Source organism: Colletes latitarsis, chromosome 2 (assembly GCF_051014445.1).
Source record: "Colletes latitarsis isolate SP2378_abdomen chromosome 2, iyColLati1, whole genome shotgun sequence".
NCBI classification, from domain to species: Eukaryota; Metazoa; Arthropoda; class Insecta; order Hymenoptera; family Colletidae; genus Colletes; species Colletes latitarsis.
In genome coordinates, this window is record NC_135135.1 from 13,753,493 (window position 1) to 13,777,706 (window position 24,214).

Below are 24,214 nucleotides of genomic sequence, written 5' to 3' on the forward strand. Positions count from 1 at the left end.
CTTTCAGCCATTCACAGAGTTCTTCGTCAGATGGCATTACTGCACCATTGTCATCGATGACAAGGGGTTCCGAAATCCATTAAGCACTGCATTCATCGTTTTGAACTTTGTTACCCATAGAATTGGGAAACTTCGATTTGCGAAGAACAAATCAAAACTTTGGATTCGCTAGATTTTCGCCACAAAATTATAATTTACGAATTATTTACCAACGAAACGTAAGTGGAAACTAGTTTATGAACGAATCTAACATTTCTATTTGTTATTGGAAAATAAAATTTACTTAACTTTGATTGTATGCAGCTAGAGGGCCACTGGACGGAGGAGCGCGAAAGTCGTTTTGGACTGTGATTGGAGTACGTTGGATATCGTGGCGGCCATATTGTATGTCGTAAAATGCGACCACAGATCAGGTCTAGGATAGATCGGATATTCAATGGAATTTTCTGTTCTGCAACTTTCAAGAGCCCCCTTAACAGTTTCATATCACAATCAAGATTATCGATTTAGATTTAAATAAGAGTCAACGCTTTTAATGGTAAGAATTTAAAAAGATTCTTCATATAAGAGGTATATTGGAAGTTTACCACTGGTTTGGTCGATTGGTTTTCTAGCTGGCTTTTTCTAGAAAGACCGCCGATCAAACTTGCAGGGTAACCTCCGGTAAATTTCGATCATACATTAGTCGTTTAACATAGATATAAGACGACGAGCATTGAATAGATAACATTACAAAAATATAATGACAATAAACCATTATGAAATGGAATATTGTCTTATATTTCTTTTGCTTTTCCATAACCGTAGTTTCTACTTGAGACACTCTCGATCCTTTATTGTCTGATACACTTTTTCTTTTCCATAACCGTAGTTTCTACTTGAGAGACTTTCAACCGTTTACAGTCGATCAAACTTACAGGGTAACCTTCAATAAATTTCGATCGTACAGCCGTTTAACATAGATATAAGAATAACATTACAAAAATATAATGACAATAAATCATTATGGAATTAAATATTGTCTGATATTTCTGTTTCTTTTTCATAACCGTAGTTTCTACTTGAGATCTCCCCCCACCTACAATCCCCTTCGCCATCTAACGGTTTCTAGCAAAGGGTCGTCATTCGTTATGTAGAAATTTGCATAATAAGACGTATCAAGAAGTTTGCGACAAATAAAGTACGTATTATTTATTTATTGATATTTAATTGTTCGTAATTACAATAACTATTTTCGTTTACCCTCTGTCGGTACTTTTGTTGAATATCGATGCACTTTTTACGGATTTCGTAAATTCCATCGTCATTATGTCTTTTTGTGAATATGTACTCGACATTGTTTAAAGGTTAAATAACAATATGCAATTCTTGTATTACATTTTGAGTTCAATCATTGTTTAATTATGATACAAACACATTTATTTGAATGTATTTGTTTGAAACTTTGAATTTTATTTCTATTATAGTCTTTGCAATTCAAGTGCAAGAAACGTGTTCTCGGCACGCATTCGACGCCATAATACTCGATGATCAATTCGAAAGACTTTAAAATGGAGCAGATACTGATGAATACTAATTTCTCGCAGCAAGTGGCGTACATGTATGTATTTATACATTTTTGTTTTTTTATCGAGTTTTTACTCGTTATAAGCATGGCACATAATTTTTAATATTTAATTATATTTATTGCTTTTTCGATCTGTGACGAATATGCGTTTTCGATCACGTGATAATTTAAAATGTCTATATTTTTGTTGCATTTGTATCCTTCGAGGTATCATTCAATTAATTGATTTTTTATAAATCTATCCTTATGAATTGCATTAGTATACGCTTTTTGTACAAGTTTTGAACGACGTGGAAATTCCACAGTTATAATATGTTACTCAAATATGAATACGAACTTCGATTTTTATAAATTTCAGAATATTATGAAAATTGACACATATTTTAAAATCCAATTTAGTAAACATAATTATGCTTAGTGAATTCCATTTTTACAAAATTACATTATTTTTTAATCATTCTAGATTTCGATCGTTTTCAAGTAACTCTTAATTTTAATTCTTACCATTAATATCGTTGCGATGCTATTCCATTCTGAATCGGTAACGTTGGATGTGATACTGATATGGTAAGGGATCTCCAGAACCTCCTAGCTGTGGAACGGAAAGTTCCATCGAATATCCAGTTTATCCTATACATTATCTGTGATATAAAATCTGTAGAAAACTTCCGTGGGTTAGATTTGAGGCTCTCTGAGTTCTAAAACGTATAGATCGAGTGGAATCACAGACAAAATATAGGATTTGTATACCTTGATGGTGGCAGAACATTTCTGTAGCTGTTAGTTTTATTTTTTACAACTATACCACCGTAGCCTTATTCCAGTCTAAATCGATAACGTTGGACATGATATTGAAATGATAAGGTGGTCAAATTTCTTATCTAGATACAAATTTCGAATAATAAATAAGGGATAAACCAATTTTGATCCGTTATTCGTCAAATAGAAATTAGAATCTGAGATATAAAATGAAATATTAGCCAATGATTGGTGTAGAGTTGAACAAGCTATATGTTTTTCCACGTTTTTTAAAAATTTAAAAAAACAGTAAATATTATTAATGATTCCAGATACTGTAAATTTACACATATCTATTCTCGTTGTCTAGAATTGATCTGCTCTGTTATCTGTTCTGATATTATTCGCATAAATACTTTTCTAAGTACTTACAAATTAAGTACACTATTTCCAGTCACAGCATTACATTGCTGGTCGTGGAAATAATAATTTTATGTACGTACCTTCATCGTCAACATGTTAGGATCTGAGAACAATATAAGCACTAAAAATCATGTCTTTCGCGATGGGTAAACATCTGGTAACAATAATCTTCCAATTTTGTAAAGTAGACAAGTGAGAAAAATTAGATTTCGTCCCACTAGATCTGTGATTTGGACCACGGCGCTACGCGAGGAATATGAATAGATAAAGTTACAATGAAAAAGTAGATAAAGTTTTAACACGTGGCAGTACGTAAATTAACATTCTTTATTCCCATTATTTCTTTTCTTCATTTTAGAAAACTAACTTAAATAGGCATGGCACGTTTTATCAATCACATATCTATCAATCGTAAATATCGTCAGTGTTGAAAAGAAAATTCGTTGTCTCCTTTCAAAGGACACATATTTGGGAACAAATATCTTGTCCTTCGTATCAAAGGGTGCCGTTCGATACGCTCAAGTAATTCTCTTTACAATGTTGCAACAATCAACGACGCCTTTTTAAGAATGTAGTACAGCACGTATTATACGAGGGCGAGGGTGATCAACAATGGCGGCACGACCTCAGGAGGCTCTTCCGTTCTCCGTTCTCTGTTTCCGACGCCATTTTACGTTGATTACGATGCGGTTAGCTCCTTCCAGTTTCCCACCATCCTACTTGCGTCTCGCCCAGAATTCACCCCCTCGAGTGCTATCCCTTCTTAGCACTTGCTCGTTCTCTACCACAACGTTTTGTCTTTATCTGTTTTACTGCTTGTTTGTCCCCCACCTTCTCTTCCACTCCATCTTGCCCACTCCCTCCCTTTCGTTCGTTTTTTTGTAGCCACCTTCTATCGTTCTACCAACTGAACCGTTCAAGCACCGTGCATATTGAAACGGTGCGAATCGTCGTCTCTCCTCTCAGCCTCTGACACGTGTTACGTGGAAAGGAGACACGAACGACGAGCAAATCGACGAACAGGCGAATAAAAATGGTATGCGAGACGATCGGTTGTGGACCAACCGGACAGGATACGTAAGTTACGTGGGCGAGGCGAAGCGTGCGGCGAAGAGAAATGTGGACATAACGTGGCGGACGTCGCCTAAAAGCTCGTCCGATAGGTCGCATCGCGGTGCGCTCACAACGTCGTCCTTGGAGTTGATTGTCGTAGATCTTATTATCCCCTCTTGTTCCAAGGAGGAGCCGAGTTACAGCCCGGGGAGTGTGTACGCGTACATACTCTCTGTCCGTGTTCATTCGTGCACGTGTTTGCGCGCGCGTGTATACCTAGAGGTTAGCCCGACGAAGGGTGAAGTCCCCCTTGTAGCCCCGGGCCAACCTTGTTAGCGCTAATGATGGAATTCGCTGTGAGATGCGCGGGCGAGACAAGTCAGACCTCGTACTTCCGGATGTTGTTCTCGCGATCGTTGTCTACAGCCACGATTATTCCGCGATCATTTTATCGCCTGTTCGCCGACGATAACGTATCCCCAAACGGATATGCCGAATCAAATTTCTATAAGAAAGCTTCGTTTATTATAGAAATCTTAGGGGCGTGCAAAAGTTTCTTTGCAAATACGTTATGAGCCGTATAATATTTTTGAATCGAAACACTTTCCACCGTTTTAAAAGGTAGACATCGCGATGAAAAACAGCTTTGTTTCTCGAAAGAAAAGTCAAAGTGTTACTACCATCCCTGATCTCTAACAAACGGTTCTTATCACCGACGATGGCGTATTGCACGAATTATTGTAACGAGGATAAAGCATTCGTGGACGTTGAAAAGTGGGATCGAAGAGTATATCCGTGACAATGTGGGTGGTAAGACTGGAGAGAGGACAGGAGGAATGGATGAAGGACGAAGAGGGAACAAAAGATAAATAAAAATGGGGGTGAGTGTTTCGGAGCAACCTCAGCCTCCGTTAGTCTCGGAAAGCCATTAGACCGGAAAACGAGGTAGAATCGCGAAACGCAATGGCGTCTAGAAACAAACGACGGCCGATAGGAGCGAACAAGCAGTGAATCACCTAAGCACTTGTTTACCAAGAGAATCAAGAATTCAGGGATGCCGTTCCGAGTCTCGGAATCCGGCCCCATCGGTTTTCTAACCCCACCACTATCCAGCCAGTTCTCTCTCTCTCTTTCTCTCTGGTCTCTCGTTTGCGAGTTCTTGTAGTAGGAGAGAACACTATCCGTCGTGCTAACGGGCACGCGTGGCACGAAGGAAAAGGACGGACCGGTGAATCGAAGGTTGGGAGTCGGTAGTCGGGAGCGAAAAGCCTGCGAGGGGAGGCGGCGGCGACGACGACGACGACGTCGACGTCGACGGCGGCGGTGGCGACGGCGGCCAGTGGTAGACTCGGGGAAGGAGAGAGCCGGGAAAGCGGCACTAGAATCGCTAAATGTAATTCGGTTAAAAGGGTTTTAGCAATACAATGCATATAAACATGAGTGCCCCGCCCCCGCGCCCCTCTGCACGCTCTACTCTTGCGCCGCACTCAACAGTCAACCCTGCTAAACACCCGCGACCACCGTACTCCCACGACTTGGACCAAGATTTTCATCGTCTGCCATTCTCTAACGTGATCGGATCCACCAGCACGAAATCGCGTGATCGCGTACAAGGGAATCCGGGGTAACGTAAGCACCGTACGCCTGACCCCTCCTTTTACACGATTTTACAGCCACATAGTCTCCAACAACACGTTTTATTCGCAATCGCACGATCTTATAACGATTTCACGAAATTACGACCGGTGCTGTACTCAGAACTTGAAATGGTTTCAAAAATAATTGCCCCAAACTGTTACGGAGAATCTAAGTTTCGGAGTATTTTAAAGATAATAGAAACTCGCGGTCGAAAGATGTGTTATTTTAAATAAGAATACTTGCGTCGACAACCCTGTGTTTTTAATTCGAATTTTCAACTCGCGAGCGTCGAGTGTAATTTTATTTTTAACGGTTAAAGCATTTTTTTTGTAAAAATAGCTGATCAGATATTCTAGTTTCTTTATACTTATCAGTTTCATGAATTCGGGCCCGGTGGTGTTCAAAAAGAGCTCGTTCGAATCGTACACTCTTCTTGTTAGCTTTGATATAAGATAAAAATTGTGTATCGTAAAATTTCTTCAGAAAAACTCGACCAGATTACACACTTTTTTGTCGAAGCCAGATGTATCCAGTTTATTCGTTTCGCTAAATATGGCTGTTATTGTTATTGTTATTGTTCTTTCTACACTGTTATTTCTACAAGTGATATTCCGTTATTGGGTAGCAATTTATATCAACAAATTTTCACTTTAAAGTAACTGACGGAGAGAAATTGTTAAGAATTCTTAGCGATAAAATTACAGTTATGTACACCTTCGACCGAGATATTTCCATAGACTTTCCATCTAAGAATCTGAAATGGAGTAGGTGGATCTTAGCTGTAACCATAAACCGAAGGGGTACCCGGACTGTTAGATGGTTTCAGTCCCATTCTTACGATATTCCGGCGTATCGCGAAACATTCTTATTCCTTGTTTTATCCTTTCGTATTTCCTTTTTCTTTTACATCATGCGATTACGCGCGAGAAAAAGTCCCGGGGTGCTCGCCGAAGCAAATGTTCTCGCGAATGTTCTGGCGCCAGGCCATATTTCCTGTTATGCTCGTTGGTATAGTTGGACGCGTTGCTTCTCGACAACCACCGAATCTTTGTAACCCCGTGTTACGTATTTTCATTGAAATCTTTTCTACGGTCGTTGCACGATCATCCCACGCTTCGACAACTTTCAGAAACAGATAACAAATTTTCCATAAATCACGATCGACTTCCACCCAACCGAGTCACAGTTTTAACCAGAATCGGGCCAATTTTATTCACGAATAAAAATTTTAACTCTGATTTTAACCCTTGAATGATGTTGCGGGGGTGTTTCCTAGTCGAATGTATACTCGTGTGTTTATCGCAGGCACCAAATAGAAAATTTAAAACGTTGGTCGTGCTTGACCATTTCAGATTAACATAGATTGATGCCAGTATTTTTGATATTTTTTACATTGTCGTGTTTGGTCCCCCACGCCATTTATGTACACAAAATATCACGATACCGTTTTGGGATTAAAGCGGAAAGCTATCGTTGCAAACGTTAACGCGTCCTATCGTTAAATCGATAAACGTCCTGTCTGTCGTTAGTTAAGTATAGCACAGCGAACAAACTTTTCGACCGATCCGTATTCAACAAATGCAATTTTTCCTCTTCCTTTCCTTTCTGTTCCTTCGCTGACGACTGGTTTTCCAAACGGGTGGCTTTCACTGGCTGCAGCTAGCAGAAGCAGTCATCCGCGAAACATCGCGGAATTTGTAACGGGGAATTAGCATATCATAAATACTGATGATCCTGCTTGCGTACGCGTACGGTAACCGGTGGAAAGCTTATGATCGTGTCTTCTTCGAATACCAAGTAAAGTTTTTCACCAAGAACAAAGACTCGTTTCCGTGCGATATAAATCTAGAGACGATTAAACGATAATTCATTTCTTAACGTTTCGATGGTCGCACGTTCGACACGACTTCCTCTTTTCTGACCCGAAATTTTTCAATTCGACATTCTACAAATACTCGAATATAAGCCCTATAAGGTTTTATCGTTAAATAAACATGCAAATATCAATTGCGAACGAGGGGAAGGGAAATGGGAGACAAACGTTTTCTCCGATATCCATAATTTATTTTAGGAACTTGTTGCGACATAGTATGACGGTATCTTCGCATCGCACTCTCTACCTTGTTAGACGTACACGAATAATATTTACAGTTACATCGTTTATCATAAATAGGTACGTGTCTCCGGTTTAAATAGATCTAGAGTAACGTTCGAGTAAAGTTACAATCATGAAGATAGCATCTTTGACGCGCGCGCTTCTCTCATTTCGTTCGCTTTTATACATTTTGTTTGCAACTCGTTTCACACCCACTCACACACGCACACGCACACGCACAAGTGTTCTATTTTACCATCTTACCTTTAGTAAGTGTATGCCGTACCGTTGCAACGCGTCAGCAGTGGTCGTCTACTTGTAAACATTTCAGAACAGCTTCTCGACAAATAATTTTTGCTATCGACGATCGTGACAAATCATCGATTGTTTTATTTTTGTTCCCTATATTTACATACATGTTTCGCAACGTTACACCGGTATACGTAGTATGTACATGCACGCAATTCGTATTCTCGATTTCTTTTCAGTCTAATCGATTTTCGTTAACGTTGTATCCCTTTTTACGTATTTTATATTTTCGTATTTTTAACCGAGGGTCGCGTGTGTTCGCGTCGAACCTTTCCGTTTTGTAGCGATCTAACAATAAGTGTACCACCGAATATCAAACAGCTTTACGTCATCGTTCGTTCTTATTTAGCACGGTCTTAACGTATTATTGGTCAGACTTTTATACCACGTAGGGCCGATAAAGCGGTTCCTGAAGTTCGCTCGTGCTTCTCTGTGTTTCTTGCAACGCTCCTTTAGCATCATCCTGCGGACTCGGTGAGTTTGTACTCTGATCGCCTCCTGTCTCCCTCTCGGTACTTCTCCCATTTCCAGCCTCCTCGCCTTTGCTATTTGTACGTGCCTCTTGTTGCGCCTTCTTACTCCTTTTCCACTTCATCCGGCGATTTTGAAACCAGATTTTCACCTAAATTCAGACACATCGATCATCCATCAATTCGTTTCACGAGAAAACGATCGGCGCGACAATTAATGAAAGGATTAATACTGTACCGATACTATCGATACCGCGCAAAGTATTGTTTTATATCAAATCATTTTGATACACGAACGCGTTGATACGTATCGATTACAACAGCGCGTACACTATCGCTCATAAGTCACCGGGCATTATTTTCATTTTTGCTCGTCCGTTCTGGAAAATGTAAATCAAGGCACGGATACAATTGTCTGAACCTTATTATCCTGCTTCGTTACATTCAGTCGTTTTTAATTATTTTATAAATCAAAATAAATATGCAATAATTGAGATTGTACGAGAAAGCAAATTTCGAAGATAAACGCGTTTAAAATCAAAAGACTCGTGGGAAATATTTGAGAAAGGTTAGAACGATATTAATGGAATAAATACTAAAAACCAATCGTCGATAAAATGCCACTATCAAACGAAGCTGATACGCTCATGAAATGAAAATTTTAAATTGTTCGCTGATATGATATACAATATTAGTTACATTTCCTTTATAATGTAATTAATAAATTACTGGCATTTTATAATTTACACTGTTTCACAGTGTTAATTTATTTCTATTCCACATTCGTTAAGTGTCTGATGACTTATGGACGGGAGTGTACATAGGTGGTATTAAATTTTGACATAGATACGTGTGCAATGAATAACGATCCATATCGAACCATAAACCAGGCATCAATACTATTATAAATGTGTCAAAAGCAAGAAACAATGTCTAATCGGTATGGAATTTCCCGATTATTTAACCGATAATTACTCACAAATAAAGTCAATTTACTCAAGTTTTATTTTTCAAAAATTTAATGTGAATATCTCCATTGTCCTTTTGTACACTTCCTAATTTTTTGTCAACTTGTATCAAAATATTTTTCCCGTTAATTATGAATTAATAAAACGTACAATACATAACTGTGCGTAATTTTTTATTTTCATTCGTGATCATTTCGATAGATTGATCCTATTTGACCTCCTATGAATTACATTCATCGCGATTGATTATTTTAAATCGTGCTTAATTTTCACGATTAGATTTTGTAATTACTTGAAGTTGTATCTATTTACTTACACTGCTTATTTCGAACCGATTAGATTTTTTTGCCTGATTCTTGATACACTCGCAATAGTACAAATCAACGTCTATACGCCGTGAAAAGGTATTGGTATCTGTTGGACATTTATTGCAAAAGTGTCGGTGTTGAAAAACTGATACCAAGTTTAGACTTAAGATTTAGATATCTATTAATACCACCTATTATTTTGTTATTGAATTGCTTAAACATGATCAATATGCAATCGTATCAATTTCATCACTGGGTGCAATATTCAACATAAATAATTAGTCAAATTCTAAGACCATACTACAGTCTTTTTATACTTTGTGTTACGGATGGAAAAAGATCTTATTAACATGAATCTGAAAATAATTCTTGTTCCAGTTACAGATACTTTTTATTGCAGACAGAATTTGGCAAAAATTATTATCGATTATTTCGCATTATGTTTCGCATGTAATGTAATTAAATCTGTATTGTCCACATTCTCCACATAGATGCCCAAGTGCTGATAAAATTATGTGGAAAGGTACATGCGGTTGTATTCCTGCTACTGTTTCATTTACTTTGGAGTATGTTCATATTTATTCATTATACAAGTAGAATCGATGTCGTATACAAAAACTAAATAAAGTGAAAAGAGAACACAGATATCCACATAAACAGAAGTGAAAGAAAATGACCGCTGGTTTTCCTTATTTACTTTTGCATTACGATCAAAACGGTTTAATATAAAATGCTTATTATCCAGTACCAATATTATCGATATAGTATTAGTTCTATCACACGAAAAGGAAATAAAGGAAAAGAATAAAAGGCCAACGGCGAGGAAAGAATGGAGATTAAAATAGCATACCAGAGGAGAAACGCGACAGCGTTGTGTTCCGTTATAATCAAACAAAATTTACAGCGTTCAATCGCTTCGAGAAATCAAGCATTATGGCCACACATGCGAACAGTAACACGAGATCCTTCGAATCGCTGCGAACGAATATAGAGACTCGATGTTTCCTCCTCCAATCCCATAAGAAAACGATGTAAATCTTTCGGGCAACATATCATACGCTCGAACCGAACCGCCTCAGCCCCGACCCGATTACATCTTCACCCTTCGGGGGAAAACGCGCGTGTCTTCTTCTCGTGGTGAAAGATATGTAGGATGTATATACCAGCGAGGAGCATAATTGAACCAATAAAAGAGTTTCTACGAGAAATTTACTCACGCAATTGCACAACATTTCGGAATAACCTATTATATCAATCTAGATTTATTATACTTTGGTAACTACGCAAATAAATTATGAATTCCTAGAAAAATATTATTATTGGTTCAATTTTGAACCGAACAAAACTTTCTGGACGTTCTGGACTGACCATCGTTCGTCATCGACGGCGCAAAGAAAAGAAGAAGAAACGAAGTGATGGCGGCGGCGCACACTGACGTTTCGACGTTCGAAAGGTAGAAGCTCGAGGTAGAATCGGTTAAATATCGAAACAAATCAGGGACTCAGCCCGTCATAACTCAGACTTTCGTCGCTATTTGCCAAGCGATCCGTCAGAACACGTAAGCTTCGGAGTTATGTTTAAGTTGTTGAACTACGCGAGAGATTCGCTCGTTCGCGTCCAGCCCCGACGAAAGAGGAAGATCCTGGATTATTCCGCGGATTCCTCTCGAGATTTTTTTCCCCTCCCTACTCGATTACGTTTCCATTTCGTCAGTAAAGCTTACACCCGTCTTCGCAAGAACGAGCCCCCGTCGAACGCGGTTTTGTAACATGATAGTTTTACCTGCGTCTCCGTGAGCATCAGCGAGGTGGCCACCTCGAACCTCTTCGGTCTGCTAAGGTACTTGTTCTGTCTAAATTGTTTCTCCAACTCGAGGAGCTGTTGCGAGGTGAAGGCTGTTCTTGGTCTTCTAGTTTTGCCGAGGAGAGCGTGCTGGGCAGCGCAACCTTCAAACAGATATAGTGTACACGATTAATCAGGCTCCTCGAACCGAACGAGGAAACATCGCGAACGAAAATAGTAGGAGAATCGTTATCGTTACACGCTATCGATAATCTCGTCTCGTATAAATACCAATCGGGGAACCAATAAAAATCATCGAATGCTAATGCAATTATCGCGAGTGTAAATCCCTATGGGTCGCGATGGTATGATTTGGGGTTGGAAACAGGGGTCGAGGACTAGGGTGGCCGCCCTAACGATTAGTCCTATGAACGACTCTTGGTCGCATCCGAATCTCCCCTTATGGTTCCGCTCGCGTAAATCGAGGCGAGGTTTAACCTCTTTCATAACGAGAGACGTCGCACAGTGCGCAAAACCGCCCCAAAACGCGAACAAATTGAATATCGTTTATATGAATTCTCGTGCCATTAGTTCCAAGTAATAATAATAATTCGTCACTTAACGGGTTGATTCCCCTTTGTATAGATTTAAAAAAGGAAGGAAATTAACATCGTGTCTGTTGTCATCAAGTGTACAATAACATAACATCGAAAACACATTTTAGAAGAAGATTAGTAGCTTCTTGATTCCTTTTCCAAAATGGTAGGGTAACTTAAGGAGATCGCTTTCTTCGATTCAACGTTGATAGCGTAAATAATTTCTGATTCCTCCGATGACACAGATAGGATATAGATTAAAATCGCTCAATTTTCACCAATGAATCTTTAACGAAGAATATCGCACGGTTCGTTACATTTTTTCCTACATTTGGTTTCAGCTCGCGACCCCCCTCTCCCCAACTTAACTAGCAAGTGTGTGACCGGCTGTCAATGTTTGTACACATGGCTGTGTTTAGTCCCGCGTACACTCAGATTAATCCGGAACGCGCGATACCCTTATGTCGCTCTTAATCAGCCGCTTAATCAAACGTTCGACACCGGGGACGCGTTTAATTCTTCCAAACAGGGAACTTCGCGAAGAATACAGGCCGAAGGTACCCAATATTTAGAAATTTAATTTAAGGACTAATTCAATTCACGAAGGATTAATTCGAATTCTTCGTAAGGTATTACAAATGGTCGTATTAGGTACTTTCACTCTTTATCGTTCAGGAGAAAATGGCTGAACGTTCTTCGTTCCTTGCCTACGGGACTCTCGTAACGCGTTTGAAGTTTGAATCTTCGTGCGACGTATCGCTCCTCATTGCGAACGGTTGACAGTTTCGCTTTTGCTATTTACGTTATACATACATAGATATTAATCGTCTCCACGAAGGGTGGCTTGCCACCCGCTGCGCACATATGGTCTGTTCGGTGATTTTCTCCCCGTCGTTTCGTGACAATTACTATTTGGACGATTGCCTCTATTTCCCTTTATGATTTACCACCGTATCCTTTCCACCGATTTTATGCACGGTTGCGGACGAGTATGTTTGAAGATCTGTTGCAAAACTCGACGAACGATAATGTCTGATAACGAACGGAGTCTGTTCCTTCCTTCGTTCTCTCGGGGCGCAGTTTTGTCGATTTAAGTCGAATCGATCGAATCGGGAAGAGCGAATGGGAGACCATCGAAACTCTGCAAAAGCAAAGGTGCCAGGGAGAAATGGTGCAAGTTATGACAGATGTCGGTAAACAAGAAGGGCGGCACCATCGAGTGGACAATCACCATTTCCGCGCTCTTCTATGCGGGGTAAAGCAGTGGGGTGCCGTTAAGGTTAACGTCGTTCTCGTCCCGCCGCACTTTTATCATGATAATTTAATTTATTTGGGGTCCTATTAGCCGCTTCACGCCAGGCCACCCTTAAATCATGCTGATCACCGTGCCGGTAAACACCAACCATTATCTGTACTTAACGCTACTCTCTATTCCCCACTCTCGTCTCTCCCTCTCTCCTTTCATTTCACTTTCCCCTGTACTATTTTCTCTCCTTCTATCTCGCCACTTTATTCATTATCGCCCCGATAAGGCAATCCGCGGTCTTCCCATATACTCCATTCCATTGTATTCTCTGCTGGTAACCAGCTATTTTTATTCAAAACTTGCGTGCAAATTACAACGCCAAGTTTCACGAGTCCCTTTTAATATGCATTTCTATTAAGATAACTGCACTGTATTTTTCAACCCTTACCATTTATTTAATTTATTAAAATTCATTGGTAGCGTTAACTGGTGAAAGAAACAAGTCTACACACGATATCATAAATACCGATACTTTTATATAAAACTATATAAAGCATAATATTATTTTATACTATTGCTCGAATAAATATATACACACGCGCGTACGTTTATATCCGTGCAGCGACAATTACAAAACGGACAAGACACGACGCCCTAATCGTCCTCGTTAACCTAATCCGATCCGGAGGATCGCTCAATCAAGGTTAATTGCTCGGCATACCTATCCGCGAGAGATCAGCTCTTCCGTGCAAGATACTTTCGGCGACGAAACGAATTCCTCGACGGAATCACGATCGATCGATCGGCGCGGCGATCGGAAAAATGCGTAGCCGCCGGGATTGCGAATTTCGCAATACGCGGGACGACAGCATAGATTCGATCGGCGGCCGCTTCGGCAGTTATCCTCTGATGGACAGCAATTATTCTGCGCCGAATTGCAAATAGAAATTACGAAACCAAATCGACTCGCGTATGCGCGTATACCGGTAGTAGGGCGAATCGTGTCTCGAGCATCGTCCGATTTTCACGGCACAGTCGCCACAGCGAACGTTTGCTACGCTCGGATTCCTTCCTTCCTTCCTTGTTATTTCTGCTCTCGTTCCATTACAATCTCCACCCACTCCTTCGCACGCTCAGCCGCACTTTCGACTGTCTTTCCGTGTGCCTGGGTGTTCGTGGGTTCGGTATTCTCTCTCCCCCTTGCATCCCCCGTTCTTGTTCTCGTTCTCGACTTCCCGTCGAATGGGTGTGAGCCAATGCGCGCGCGCGTGCACTCTCACGAGATTCATTCTCCCTCTCCTTGTTTCGCGTAGCAGCGGAAGCTCCGCCTGTAGCCCCAGAGTCCTCGATACGACCCGCCTCCGGATTCTCAACCCCTCGCGTATAGGAGGTGAACGAAGACGGGCGAGAGGGTAACGTTGGCGGTATCCCACCATCTCTCTACACCCTCGATCGTGAGACGTCATCGAGACTCCTCTTTCCCTGCGCCACGGTTACAGGATCCATGGCAGCGAGGGGCAGAGCGCCACGGGGTAGACGGAGGCGGCTCGAGGCGGAAAAAGTTGGCCAACTTTCGTCAGAGATGATTATTTTCTCTGTCCGAAATGGTTGGATTTAATTTCAAACTCGCCTCGCGAACTCACCACAAATCACGCCATAAACATCCGGAACGTTAACGTTTACTTTTACCCATCCGGACTCCTACTCGAGACCGTTTGCCGTTTCGTTTCCTTTCCACCCCATTTGCGCTTCTTCGCGTTGGATGATCTCGCGGACGATCATCCATGGTGAAGGATGAAAGCTCTGGCATTTATGCCGAATTTACGCCCGTCCACGGTGGAAAGTAGAAACTTTCGTTCAAAGTTAACATGAAGAGTGAACAGTGAAGGAAGAACGTACAAATTTACGCCTCTTCAAAGATGAAAGCTGTAGTATTTACACCTGTTTGACGGTTACACGGATGATTCGTCTACAGTGAACGTGAGATGCTTATTAGTCTTACTGAATGTTTTTCTAACCAAGAGATTATTAACCTTTTAATCTCACCGAGGATGGGTACTGGAACGACCCTTCTTGACTCCAACTACAATCGTAGTTTAGTCTACGAATTAACAACGATACGATCAAGTTCAAGACCCGGAACAGACTTACAATCCAAACAAATCTTGTCTATGGGTCGAGGATGAGGCAACGCCACGAACACACACGTGGAGGAACGTCGCCATGTTGTGGAGTGCATGCGTCCATAGGTACCGTCGCGATCAAACCAGATCATAGAGATATAGGATGGTGCGTTTGGCCGAACGTGGAACGTTACACATCGGGTAACCAAGATCTGTTTGCTTGCGGGCGGCCAAACTAGCTGGCAGCTAATTCAGAAACACCATTACCGCCTATATGCCTATAGATAGGTAGACTGATGCGACCGCCACAGCCACCGTCACCGCTGCCGCCACCGCCGCCGGTGCTGCTCCGGTCGTTTTCAATGTTTCCATCCATCCACCTACGCTACTCCTACCACGCGTGTGTGCGTTCCCGATGTCTAGGTTCACGCGTCGCGCGCGTGCTTCCCCAATTAAACGCACCACCATCTTTACGCGTACGTGCAAATGTGCAATTAGCAGAGACTCCTCGATCAGACGGTATCGTGTACAAAGATCAACCGTTTGCACGTATTCATGCGATGTTACGCACGATATTACGAGCGATTATATGCCATCCTTCGCATTTCTCCGCGATATCTCGCGATCTTCCTCGAATTTGGTGAGACGTTAAATATGGTTGCAATAAAAGCACGATATATGTAGTTCAGAGTGTCCCAGTAAGCATGGTACAACCGGAAATGGGGTGAAAATAAGCCGGAAACATAGTATTTTCACAATCATTGTGAAAAATCGAGAGTACGACTTGGACGTCGCCGTAAGTAGAAACAGTCCGTAATGGACAGACGCGCCTCGTCGCGCGACGTCGCGTTTGATCGCACGAGTGTATTAAATATTTGTGATTTCCGAGGAAAGATCATGGCAACTAATTCTATTTCTATTAAACATTTGATATAATAAACTATACTTAGAGACCAAACGTTCTATACATGTTATGAAGAGACCGTACAATAATAATTCTCAAATTTAATAATCTGCACTTCACTCTTCTTGCAACTAAAATATTTAGTGAAAAAATTATACATGAAAAAATGATCGGAAGATTAATTGGAACGCACAATATTTTTAAGATCTTAGTATGGGTTACGATTGACCCTTCAGCACGAAGAGTGAAAAAGAACGTGTTCTTGATGGACTAAAGGGCAAAATATGCTTTTTGCCTCTAAAGCGGAAAATACTCGGTCTGTGAGGACACGCCAAACCGATTTGCGTTCTTGGATCTCTCCAAAGATGAGCGAAATTAGCCGTTGAATCCGTCTGTAAGTCCGTGGAGTTTCCATGGCAACTCTAGAACGTCGGTACCGGCGCTACGCTATCCACCGAGAGAAGGGCGAAGGGGATGAATAGACGGATGAATGACGCACAATTAACTAATTAAATCATCCACCAACCCTTCGCGTGCTTCATCTCTCGGGTATCATCCCCTTTTGTTGGCAGACCTCCTGCCATCTCGTCGACATCTTCGGCCATTGTTTTTCCTCCATACTTTGTGAAACGAGTCTTGGCCAACGAGGGAAGAAAATCGAAAAACGAAACCACGGAACAAATTAAAAAAGATAAACGAATAAAATACAGAAGTACATATTACCGAAGATTTAATAGAAAAAAAGATATATTTAACCCTTCGCTTTCTGATTTTTCTGCGATGTACTCAACCAGTGACTCTAACTTGTTAGAAAATTTCTTAGATAATTTACTATTAGAGAAACTTACAATGGAATTTTAGAATGTGAAAATAATATTTGTTTGTTGCAAAATAGAGGAGAGTTGTCCAATGAGTACTGGTCGCTTAAAATCGTAGCCACTACCAATTCCTTTATAAAATGTGACATTTCATGTGCATCAACCTAATACGATCGTAAGACCAACTACGAATTGGCTATTTAGTATCTATAATCTAGTACGATAATCTATCAAGAATCTAACAAAGATATATGTTAAATTTATATTTTGACCAAAAACTGTTGCCAGCCACTGTATGCGTGTTCTCTCTTCGCTTCGTATGGCTTTTGTATACGAAGCGGTTTCCATATATCTGTATAATGAACAAATAAATATACACTGGAAGACGATCCGACGACTCGGGCATCGACACCGGATATCGCGCGAGTGGAAAAGTTGAAACGTCGTTTCGGTCGATTTCGATTAATCCAAAAGCAAACTACTGGTGTCGCGTGGGTAGACACGCGCGGATACGAGGAACAGTTTTTAGTGTACACGAGGCAGAGATATCGGGTATTTGGGGATATGTATCGAGAGGCAGAAGGTCGCGGAAATACGCGCGCGGCCGCGCTACCTGTGCTAGTTAAATTTCGATACGGCGAAGCTCGGCTCCGAAATAGATGAAACATGGTGTTGTCGCAACGTTGCCGCGGGCATAACGCGCGACAAATATTCCGCAAATAAAAGCTCGCATCTCGTGCTTTTCACCCTGTTCCCCCCTGTCAGCTCACGGTGCCGAGCCGGTGAGTCGCGCACTCACCATTATTTACACAGCGTCGAGAGCGTACGAGGATGCGAGGGTATACGGTAGAAATAGAAAGAGGGAGGGAGAGGGAGCAGGAAGGACCGAACGGGACGTTACTCCCATCCAGCAATTTTTTAACAAGTCGAGTCCGTGTTCCCTGCCGACGCGATAACGGCCGCTTCAGGTGGGGCTGGATGCAATCGTTTTATTTTATTCCGCGAGACCGCTTTTTTTGTCCTCGTTGTTCGTTTTACGCTATCGGGTTTTCGCCTTTTTCGTCGACGTTGGATTGCTCGGCAACTACCAATCAGGATCATCTGACAGAAAGTACCCCGCACTCCGCCCCGAGCACCACTCTCCCTCACTCTCTCTCTCTCTTTCGTTCTCTCTTCCCTCCAACTCCACCATTCCCCTCGCTCTCTGCATCCACCCTCTCCCACATACACAGGCGCATTTACTCTCCCCCCTTTCCGCCCCCGCTCTTTACCTCTCGCTTTCTCTCTCTCTGTACCTCCGTTCCCCTTTATTCGGATTCGGTCCATCTCGGCAACCTGGTCTGCTACGTTCACCGACCAATTTGTTCGATAAAAGCTCTCGACTGATTGGCTGGACAACGCGGCCACGGCTCTTTTTTCCAAGCGTGAAATTTACCGTGGTAACCGACTCGTCCTTTTCTACCGTGGTTGCGTCTATTCGCTGCCTAAAGTCGTACTTTCGATCCTTTCCTTCGGCGTTCCTGTTCTAGTTTACCGCATGTTTTTCTGCGCCATTTCTGTCCTACAATTTGCCTCCTATCTCCTCGGTCCTCGTTACCTTCGATGTCTCGTCCTCTCGAACGTGGAGGAGGAATCGTTCCGGGAAGAGTCAATATATAAAATACAGTGGTGCCCCGCAGTAATCGCTGTACGACCAGTAGACGATTTTTCGTACAAAAACAAGTCGAACAAGTGGAATAACATTTTTTTTTTGTACGACCTTTCGTTATCGTGAAAAATAACTGAAAATCTATGGGATGCTTTTCTAGTTAAATATGTTGTATGATAATTTACGTTTGACCGTGTACACGGTTAGATTGTCAGAGTTATTTCGTGGGTCTCGATGCAACAAATCTCAGTATAGATTGATTGGAATAAGGATAAGTGTTCTACTTGCTTTATTTAGTTTTTCTACGCGAAATGGATTCTATCTCGTACGATGAATAATGATATTTCCATAAATAAACGATATGGACGCTAACTGGTTAAATATCTAACGTAGATTTCTGCCAGGATGGCGACGACGGGCAGGGTGACACGCGCACGATACGCATTTTTACGACGTGACGCAAAATTTCCCTTCGATGTTATCGTTTGACAACCGACCTAAAAACTTGAGTAGCCGGTCAATATAGCTCGGTAGAGCGTTACATTAGGCATGTAAACACTCGCTATCTGCCCATCATACGAGCAATCTGTCGATCCATTTCACGACGTTGCTCCGGCTTCGCGTCAGCGACAAATATTACACTCCGTGACTAGTGATGGGATTTTAAGCACTTCGAATCGAAACGAAAAATTCGAATCGACTCCAATATGATTCGAAGCTGAGAACTCTCGAAAGTCATGAATCTTGAAGGTCTTATTGCATTTGGAATGTTAAGAGTTTCTATAGCATTGAAAATACAAAAAAGGGTAGCGAATAAAAGAATAAGAAACATCACAATGGTATCTCATTTCATCGTTAAACTTTGTGTCGAGTTTAGTATCTTTGAATATTTATCCAATTTGTGCAAAATTTTTAACATTCCCAAATCAATCAATACTTTCAAGACTTATCAGGCTTTGAATTATATGTGATGCGATTCGAATCACTACTCCTGTATTATTATGATCTTAGTGGTACCACACTCTTCTTAAACTACAATGGACTCCTATCGCGTCAGTTTTCCATGTCTAAAGATATCCAAATTTGTTCAAATTATAGTGTGAAACAGAAATATTTGGTAATTCAATGATTTTCTAGCATTTCTGATTAAAGTACTAAGGATCCTCCAGCGTAAACAATATTGCGTTGTAAGTGTAAACTACCGATCACCAGTGGCCACCAATTTCGACCAATAACCTTTTCCAATAATCCTGACCACCGAATTTAGATTCCATCTAGGAGAATTCTCTCCGGCTCCCCACTGTAGATCTATTTTTATTATCGCGAAGATTCACCCCCCAGCCGATAATGCATTGGACAAATGTTTCCACGAGTTTGTTTTGTTGAAATGTGGTCGGGATCGGCCCAGTCGATTTCTTTGCCAAAGAGGCTCGTTATCGGATCGAGCAACGACTGTTATCGTGCGAGCTCGATTACCTCGCAAATTATCCTCCAATTTTTAATTTATCTGAAAACCTGGACGATCGCAAAGTAATAGGCAGGAAACAGAGAAGTGGGAGGGGACGGAAGTGGGGAGAAAGATCGTAACATTTGAACGAAGGGAGATCCTCTTATCGTTTTTACAAAGACGATTCACGCGACAATTTCGAATCGTACTTGCTGTGATAGATGTTTGAGAACCGATCGAGTCCAGATTTAGCGATCAGAAACTCGGAGAAAGATTACGTCGTTATTGAATCGGGATTTCGTACCACATAAAAGAAGGGTCGGCAACCTATGCGACCCTGAAACGAAATATTGTACTCTCTGATTCGCGGTGATTTTCAAAAATAATTCGAGGGTTTGGATTAGGCCCTACATACTATAATATTATAGTTTGCAACGCAACTGTATTTTATGATATCGGGATTTCTTCTTCGGTCTTATACAATTTTACGCGGATAATTTTGGAAGAAATTAGCACCGTGAACATCAACCAAGACCATTCTTCGTAGCTCTAACGGTACTTGTTCAGGATGTTCTCGGAAGTAGCTATCACATGGCGTAAACTTACCAGCTAAATCGGCGGGTAATCTGGGATATAGCATGCCAGTCCTGGCCAACCACTCGAGCTGGAGTGGATGGATGTGGTGCTGCTGAGGATGAGGTCCGGCAGCCTGCGAATGTCCGACGGGCTGACCTTCCTTGTGTATCGAGTGAAACGCGCTACCACCCGCGGGATGATAGTACAATCCACCGGGATGAATAAGAGGTCCACTTGGGTGTAAAAGGAGAGCCTGGTTCTGTCGAGTTACCGCGGCACCACCGAGTGCACCGTAATGACCGGTCGACAGATTGAGATTCCCAGGGACACCGTTGCCCGTGGGTTCCTCCGATCCAGGAGAGATCGGCGGACTGGAGACGGGGCTACGACTGGCGTTGCTGCCGGAGCTCGCGCTTCCCGTTCTCGTGGGATCGACCTCGATCGAAGCGTCGTCCTCGACGTTCTCCAACCGATCGACGCGAAATCCTCCGTTACCGGTTCCGGTGTTCTCCCCTCTGAAGATCGCCTTCGCCTCCACGGACTCCACGCGAACGTCGGACAAGTGGATGTCCCTCATGGATTGGTCACGAACGTCCTGCCGTTCGCCTCCGTCGCGAATCAGTTCCAAGCTAGGCGAATCCGGGCCGTGCTGAACGGACCTGTCGAACGGGTGCAAGAGGTTTCCCAGAGACGATGTCCGTTGCTCTTCCGCTCCAACCGTCCCCGTCGCGGCCGATGCCCCTGCCCTGGCTCCCGTCGCGACCCCGAGAGTGCAGGGCGATTCTCGTTCGTGACCGTGGGCAGAGGTATTACCCAAACACGGGCTCCCGTCCACCGCCGCGTTCCTAGCGGCGAACAGAAATCGTTGACTCCGTTCCGATCGATCGTGATCGAGGTTCTCCTGTTTCCCGGTCGCCCGACCGAGCAGCGCGTCGATACAAAACGACGTTTTGCCGAGGGACGTGTTCCGTCTGTCGGTCGAATGTACCGCGTACCCTTGCGGCGAGGTTCTACCGGGCGAACCGTCCGATCTGTAATGACTCGCCACCGCGGACACCATTTCCTCGGTAAAGCACTTCACACTCGTATTCTCCGTGTCCCGGAAGAAACCCGGGGACTCCTGCTTCGAGAAGGAGGACCGTTTCGCGTCGTGTTCCTCGCGGTACCGCGACATTCGCGATCCGTCTTCGAGCTCCAACGGCGAGCCGTTCGCCACGAAACGTACCTCCTCCGGGGTTCCGAGCGTCTCGCTTCTCGCCTCGACGGCCGGCGATCTCGTTTCCTCCGATCTCGGCGAGCAGCTCCGACCCCGGCCACTTTGCCGCGCACTTTGCGCGTAAACGGTATTATTCTGGCCCGTCTGCTGTTGCCGCTGATGATGGTGGTCTTGCCGTTGCCTTAAATACGAATTCTCCAGGACACCTTGCGCGTCGTAATGCATGCCTGACACGCGAGAACGCGAGAGTACGCGCGAAACCGGTCGTTAGCGCATGCTTCGCCGCGATCTTTAATTACGGGCACTCGGAATTTCTGTCGGGCTTCTCTCGATTACGGGATTATCTACGGATACTCATTTCTCCGGCGCCGATAGATAATAGGTGTCCGGGGTATGGATCGATCGATCGATCATCCACGATCGACCGACCGACCGATCGTACGAAGCCCACCCTTCCGGAACGTCTCGCGACCGAACCAATACACGCGATCGGGTTCTTGTTTTCTTTTTCCTTTTTCTTTTTCGTATCTATTTTTGTTTTTTGTTTTTCCAAACGCGAACCGCGACGATCGAGCGTCGATTTCGATTTCGCGGCAATACGAGCGATTAACCCGACGCCGCGCCGCAAAGTGACGTCGCGAGGAACCGCGTGTCCGTGACGGGAAAACCGCTCCCCTCTGCTGCTGCGTTTCCGCGGTCAGTCGATTCTGCCACGCCTATCGCGGCAAACCTCGCGTTTCTGCCACGCCTACGGCATCCCCTTTGTTCCCCTCTTTCCCCGTTGCCTGTGTCGTCGGTTTCGAGTTCCGATTCCCGATTCCCGAACCCCCCTCCCCCTCCCCCTTCAACCCCAAACCCTGAACCCCGGAGCATCGAGCACCAGGCTCCCAAGCCCCGGGCGACGGATTTGTGCAGTATGAAATTAGGATCCGGTTGCACGCTGTTCCCGTACACAAGAGAGACGCCTCGACGCGCTCAACCTGCTCTTCTTTCGGGGTGAGACGGCGATAAGAGCAAGGGAGAGAGTCACCGGGATAGGGAAGCACGATCGAGGAAAGAAACAAGTGGGAAAAGGAGGATCCGCGAAGAACCGGGGACCAGACGGGGAGCAGGAGTCGCCTCCGACGGCGACTGCCGCCGAGAAACGCCGGAAAAGGACAGGAAGACTTCCCCCAACGGCGACAGGAATCGTCCAATCCGACGACGAATACGGTACGCGCGCTAAGGAGAACGGATATGCAGTTGGTGCCACGTGACAGTCGGAGAAAAACGAGGGGTGGAGGAATGCGCGCAACTTTCGTTGCGACGTTCGGATAATGAGAGGGTAGTCGGACACCGTCCACGAATAACGAGGATAGCCGATGTCGTCGGTCTCCTCGCGATACCCTTGCGGCTTTGCTTACCCCTTTTTCGTTTGTCGGCGATTTCGTAAACGCGACAAGAACAACCGCGATTATAAATAACAATGGCGCTGCTATATCATAAATAAAAGCATAATGATCTTAAAGTCCCATTGCTATTCTTAAACTACGATTAATGTAAAGTAACTCGCTTCCTTGCTTTCAAGAATACCGAACGAACCACAGAGTAGACACGCACAAACATAGAATGTTGCATCAGAAATACAGAACGATAAGAATCGCCTAAATACTTTGTTCCATTCGTTATTATACGTCTCTGAATTGTACATAACTGAAAACCTTGATTTCTCATATTTCTACCCCTTTTCGCGTCGTTACTTCTTTCGCGAAAATTTCATCGTCGAGAATTAATTTCGATTTGTCGTTGCATCATAATTATTTCGTTCACGCTGGTTAATATTGCAATCCGTTCGTAAACCTTTTCAACGAAATATCGGGCGTTATCTGCTGCTTTATCGAGCAGCTAATAGCCTCGTAATAGGCATCACGCCCAGTTTTCGAGTAATCGGCCTGTTATCGGTTGTCGCGCACGATATTTTATATCGGACCAACGTCGCATTTGCTTATCCCACTGATAAAGTCTCTTCGCTTTTTTTAAGCGTCCAGCCCAAACGTTTCGAGTTTTCTCAAATACCGTTTCGTATCGGGAAACTGATTCCCGTTTCCGTTCCCTATCGGTAAAGGTACAAAAAGAAGGGAGAAGAAACCGAAAAAACGTACACGCCCGCGGAAAGAAGAAGACAAAGGTAACGCGTCGCAAAATCGAGACTCCCGATAACGATTAAAAATTATTTTTGTGCGGACACGAAAGATCTTCTACGCGTTTGTTTGTTCGAAAATTTTTAACAGAGATTCCGCCGACGAACAA

The 24,214-nt window shown here is 43.2% G+C and overlaps 1 protein-coding gene across 1 annotated transcript; it reads right to left on the bottom strand.

Moving 5' to 3' along the window:
• Positions 1-8,039: 8,039 nt before the first annotated feature.
• Positions 8,040-22,150, bottom strand: Exex (motor neuron and pancreas homeobox extra-extra). The gene is made up of 3 exons (XM_076781543.1): positions 20,740-22,150; positions 11,352-11,515; positions 8,040-8,445 (listed from the first exon to the last, which is right to left on the bottom strand). Exons 1-3 carry the CDS (start codon positions 22,148-22,150, stop codon positions 8,203-8,205), a joined length of 1,818 nt encoding a protein of 605 aa, XP_076637658.1. The 3' UTR covers positions 8,040-8,202.
• Between the last annotated feature and the right edge of the window lie 2,064 nt (positions 22,151-24,214).

Coding starts and splice junctions, on each gene's coding strand:
- Exex (XM_076781543.1), bottom strand. CDS start 22,150: ATGCATTACGACGCGCAAGGTGTCCTGGAGAATTCGTATTTAAGGCAA. Junction 11,516..20,739: donor ATTACCCGCCGATTTAGCTG/GTAAGTTTACGC, acceptor ATCTGTTTGAAG/GTTGCGCTGCCCAGCACGCT. Junction 8,446..11,351: donor TGATGCTCACGGAGACGCAG/GTAAAACTATCA, acceptor GTCTGAATTTAG/GTGAAAATCTGGTTTCAAAA.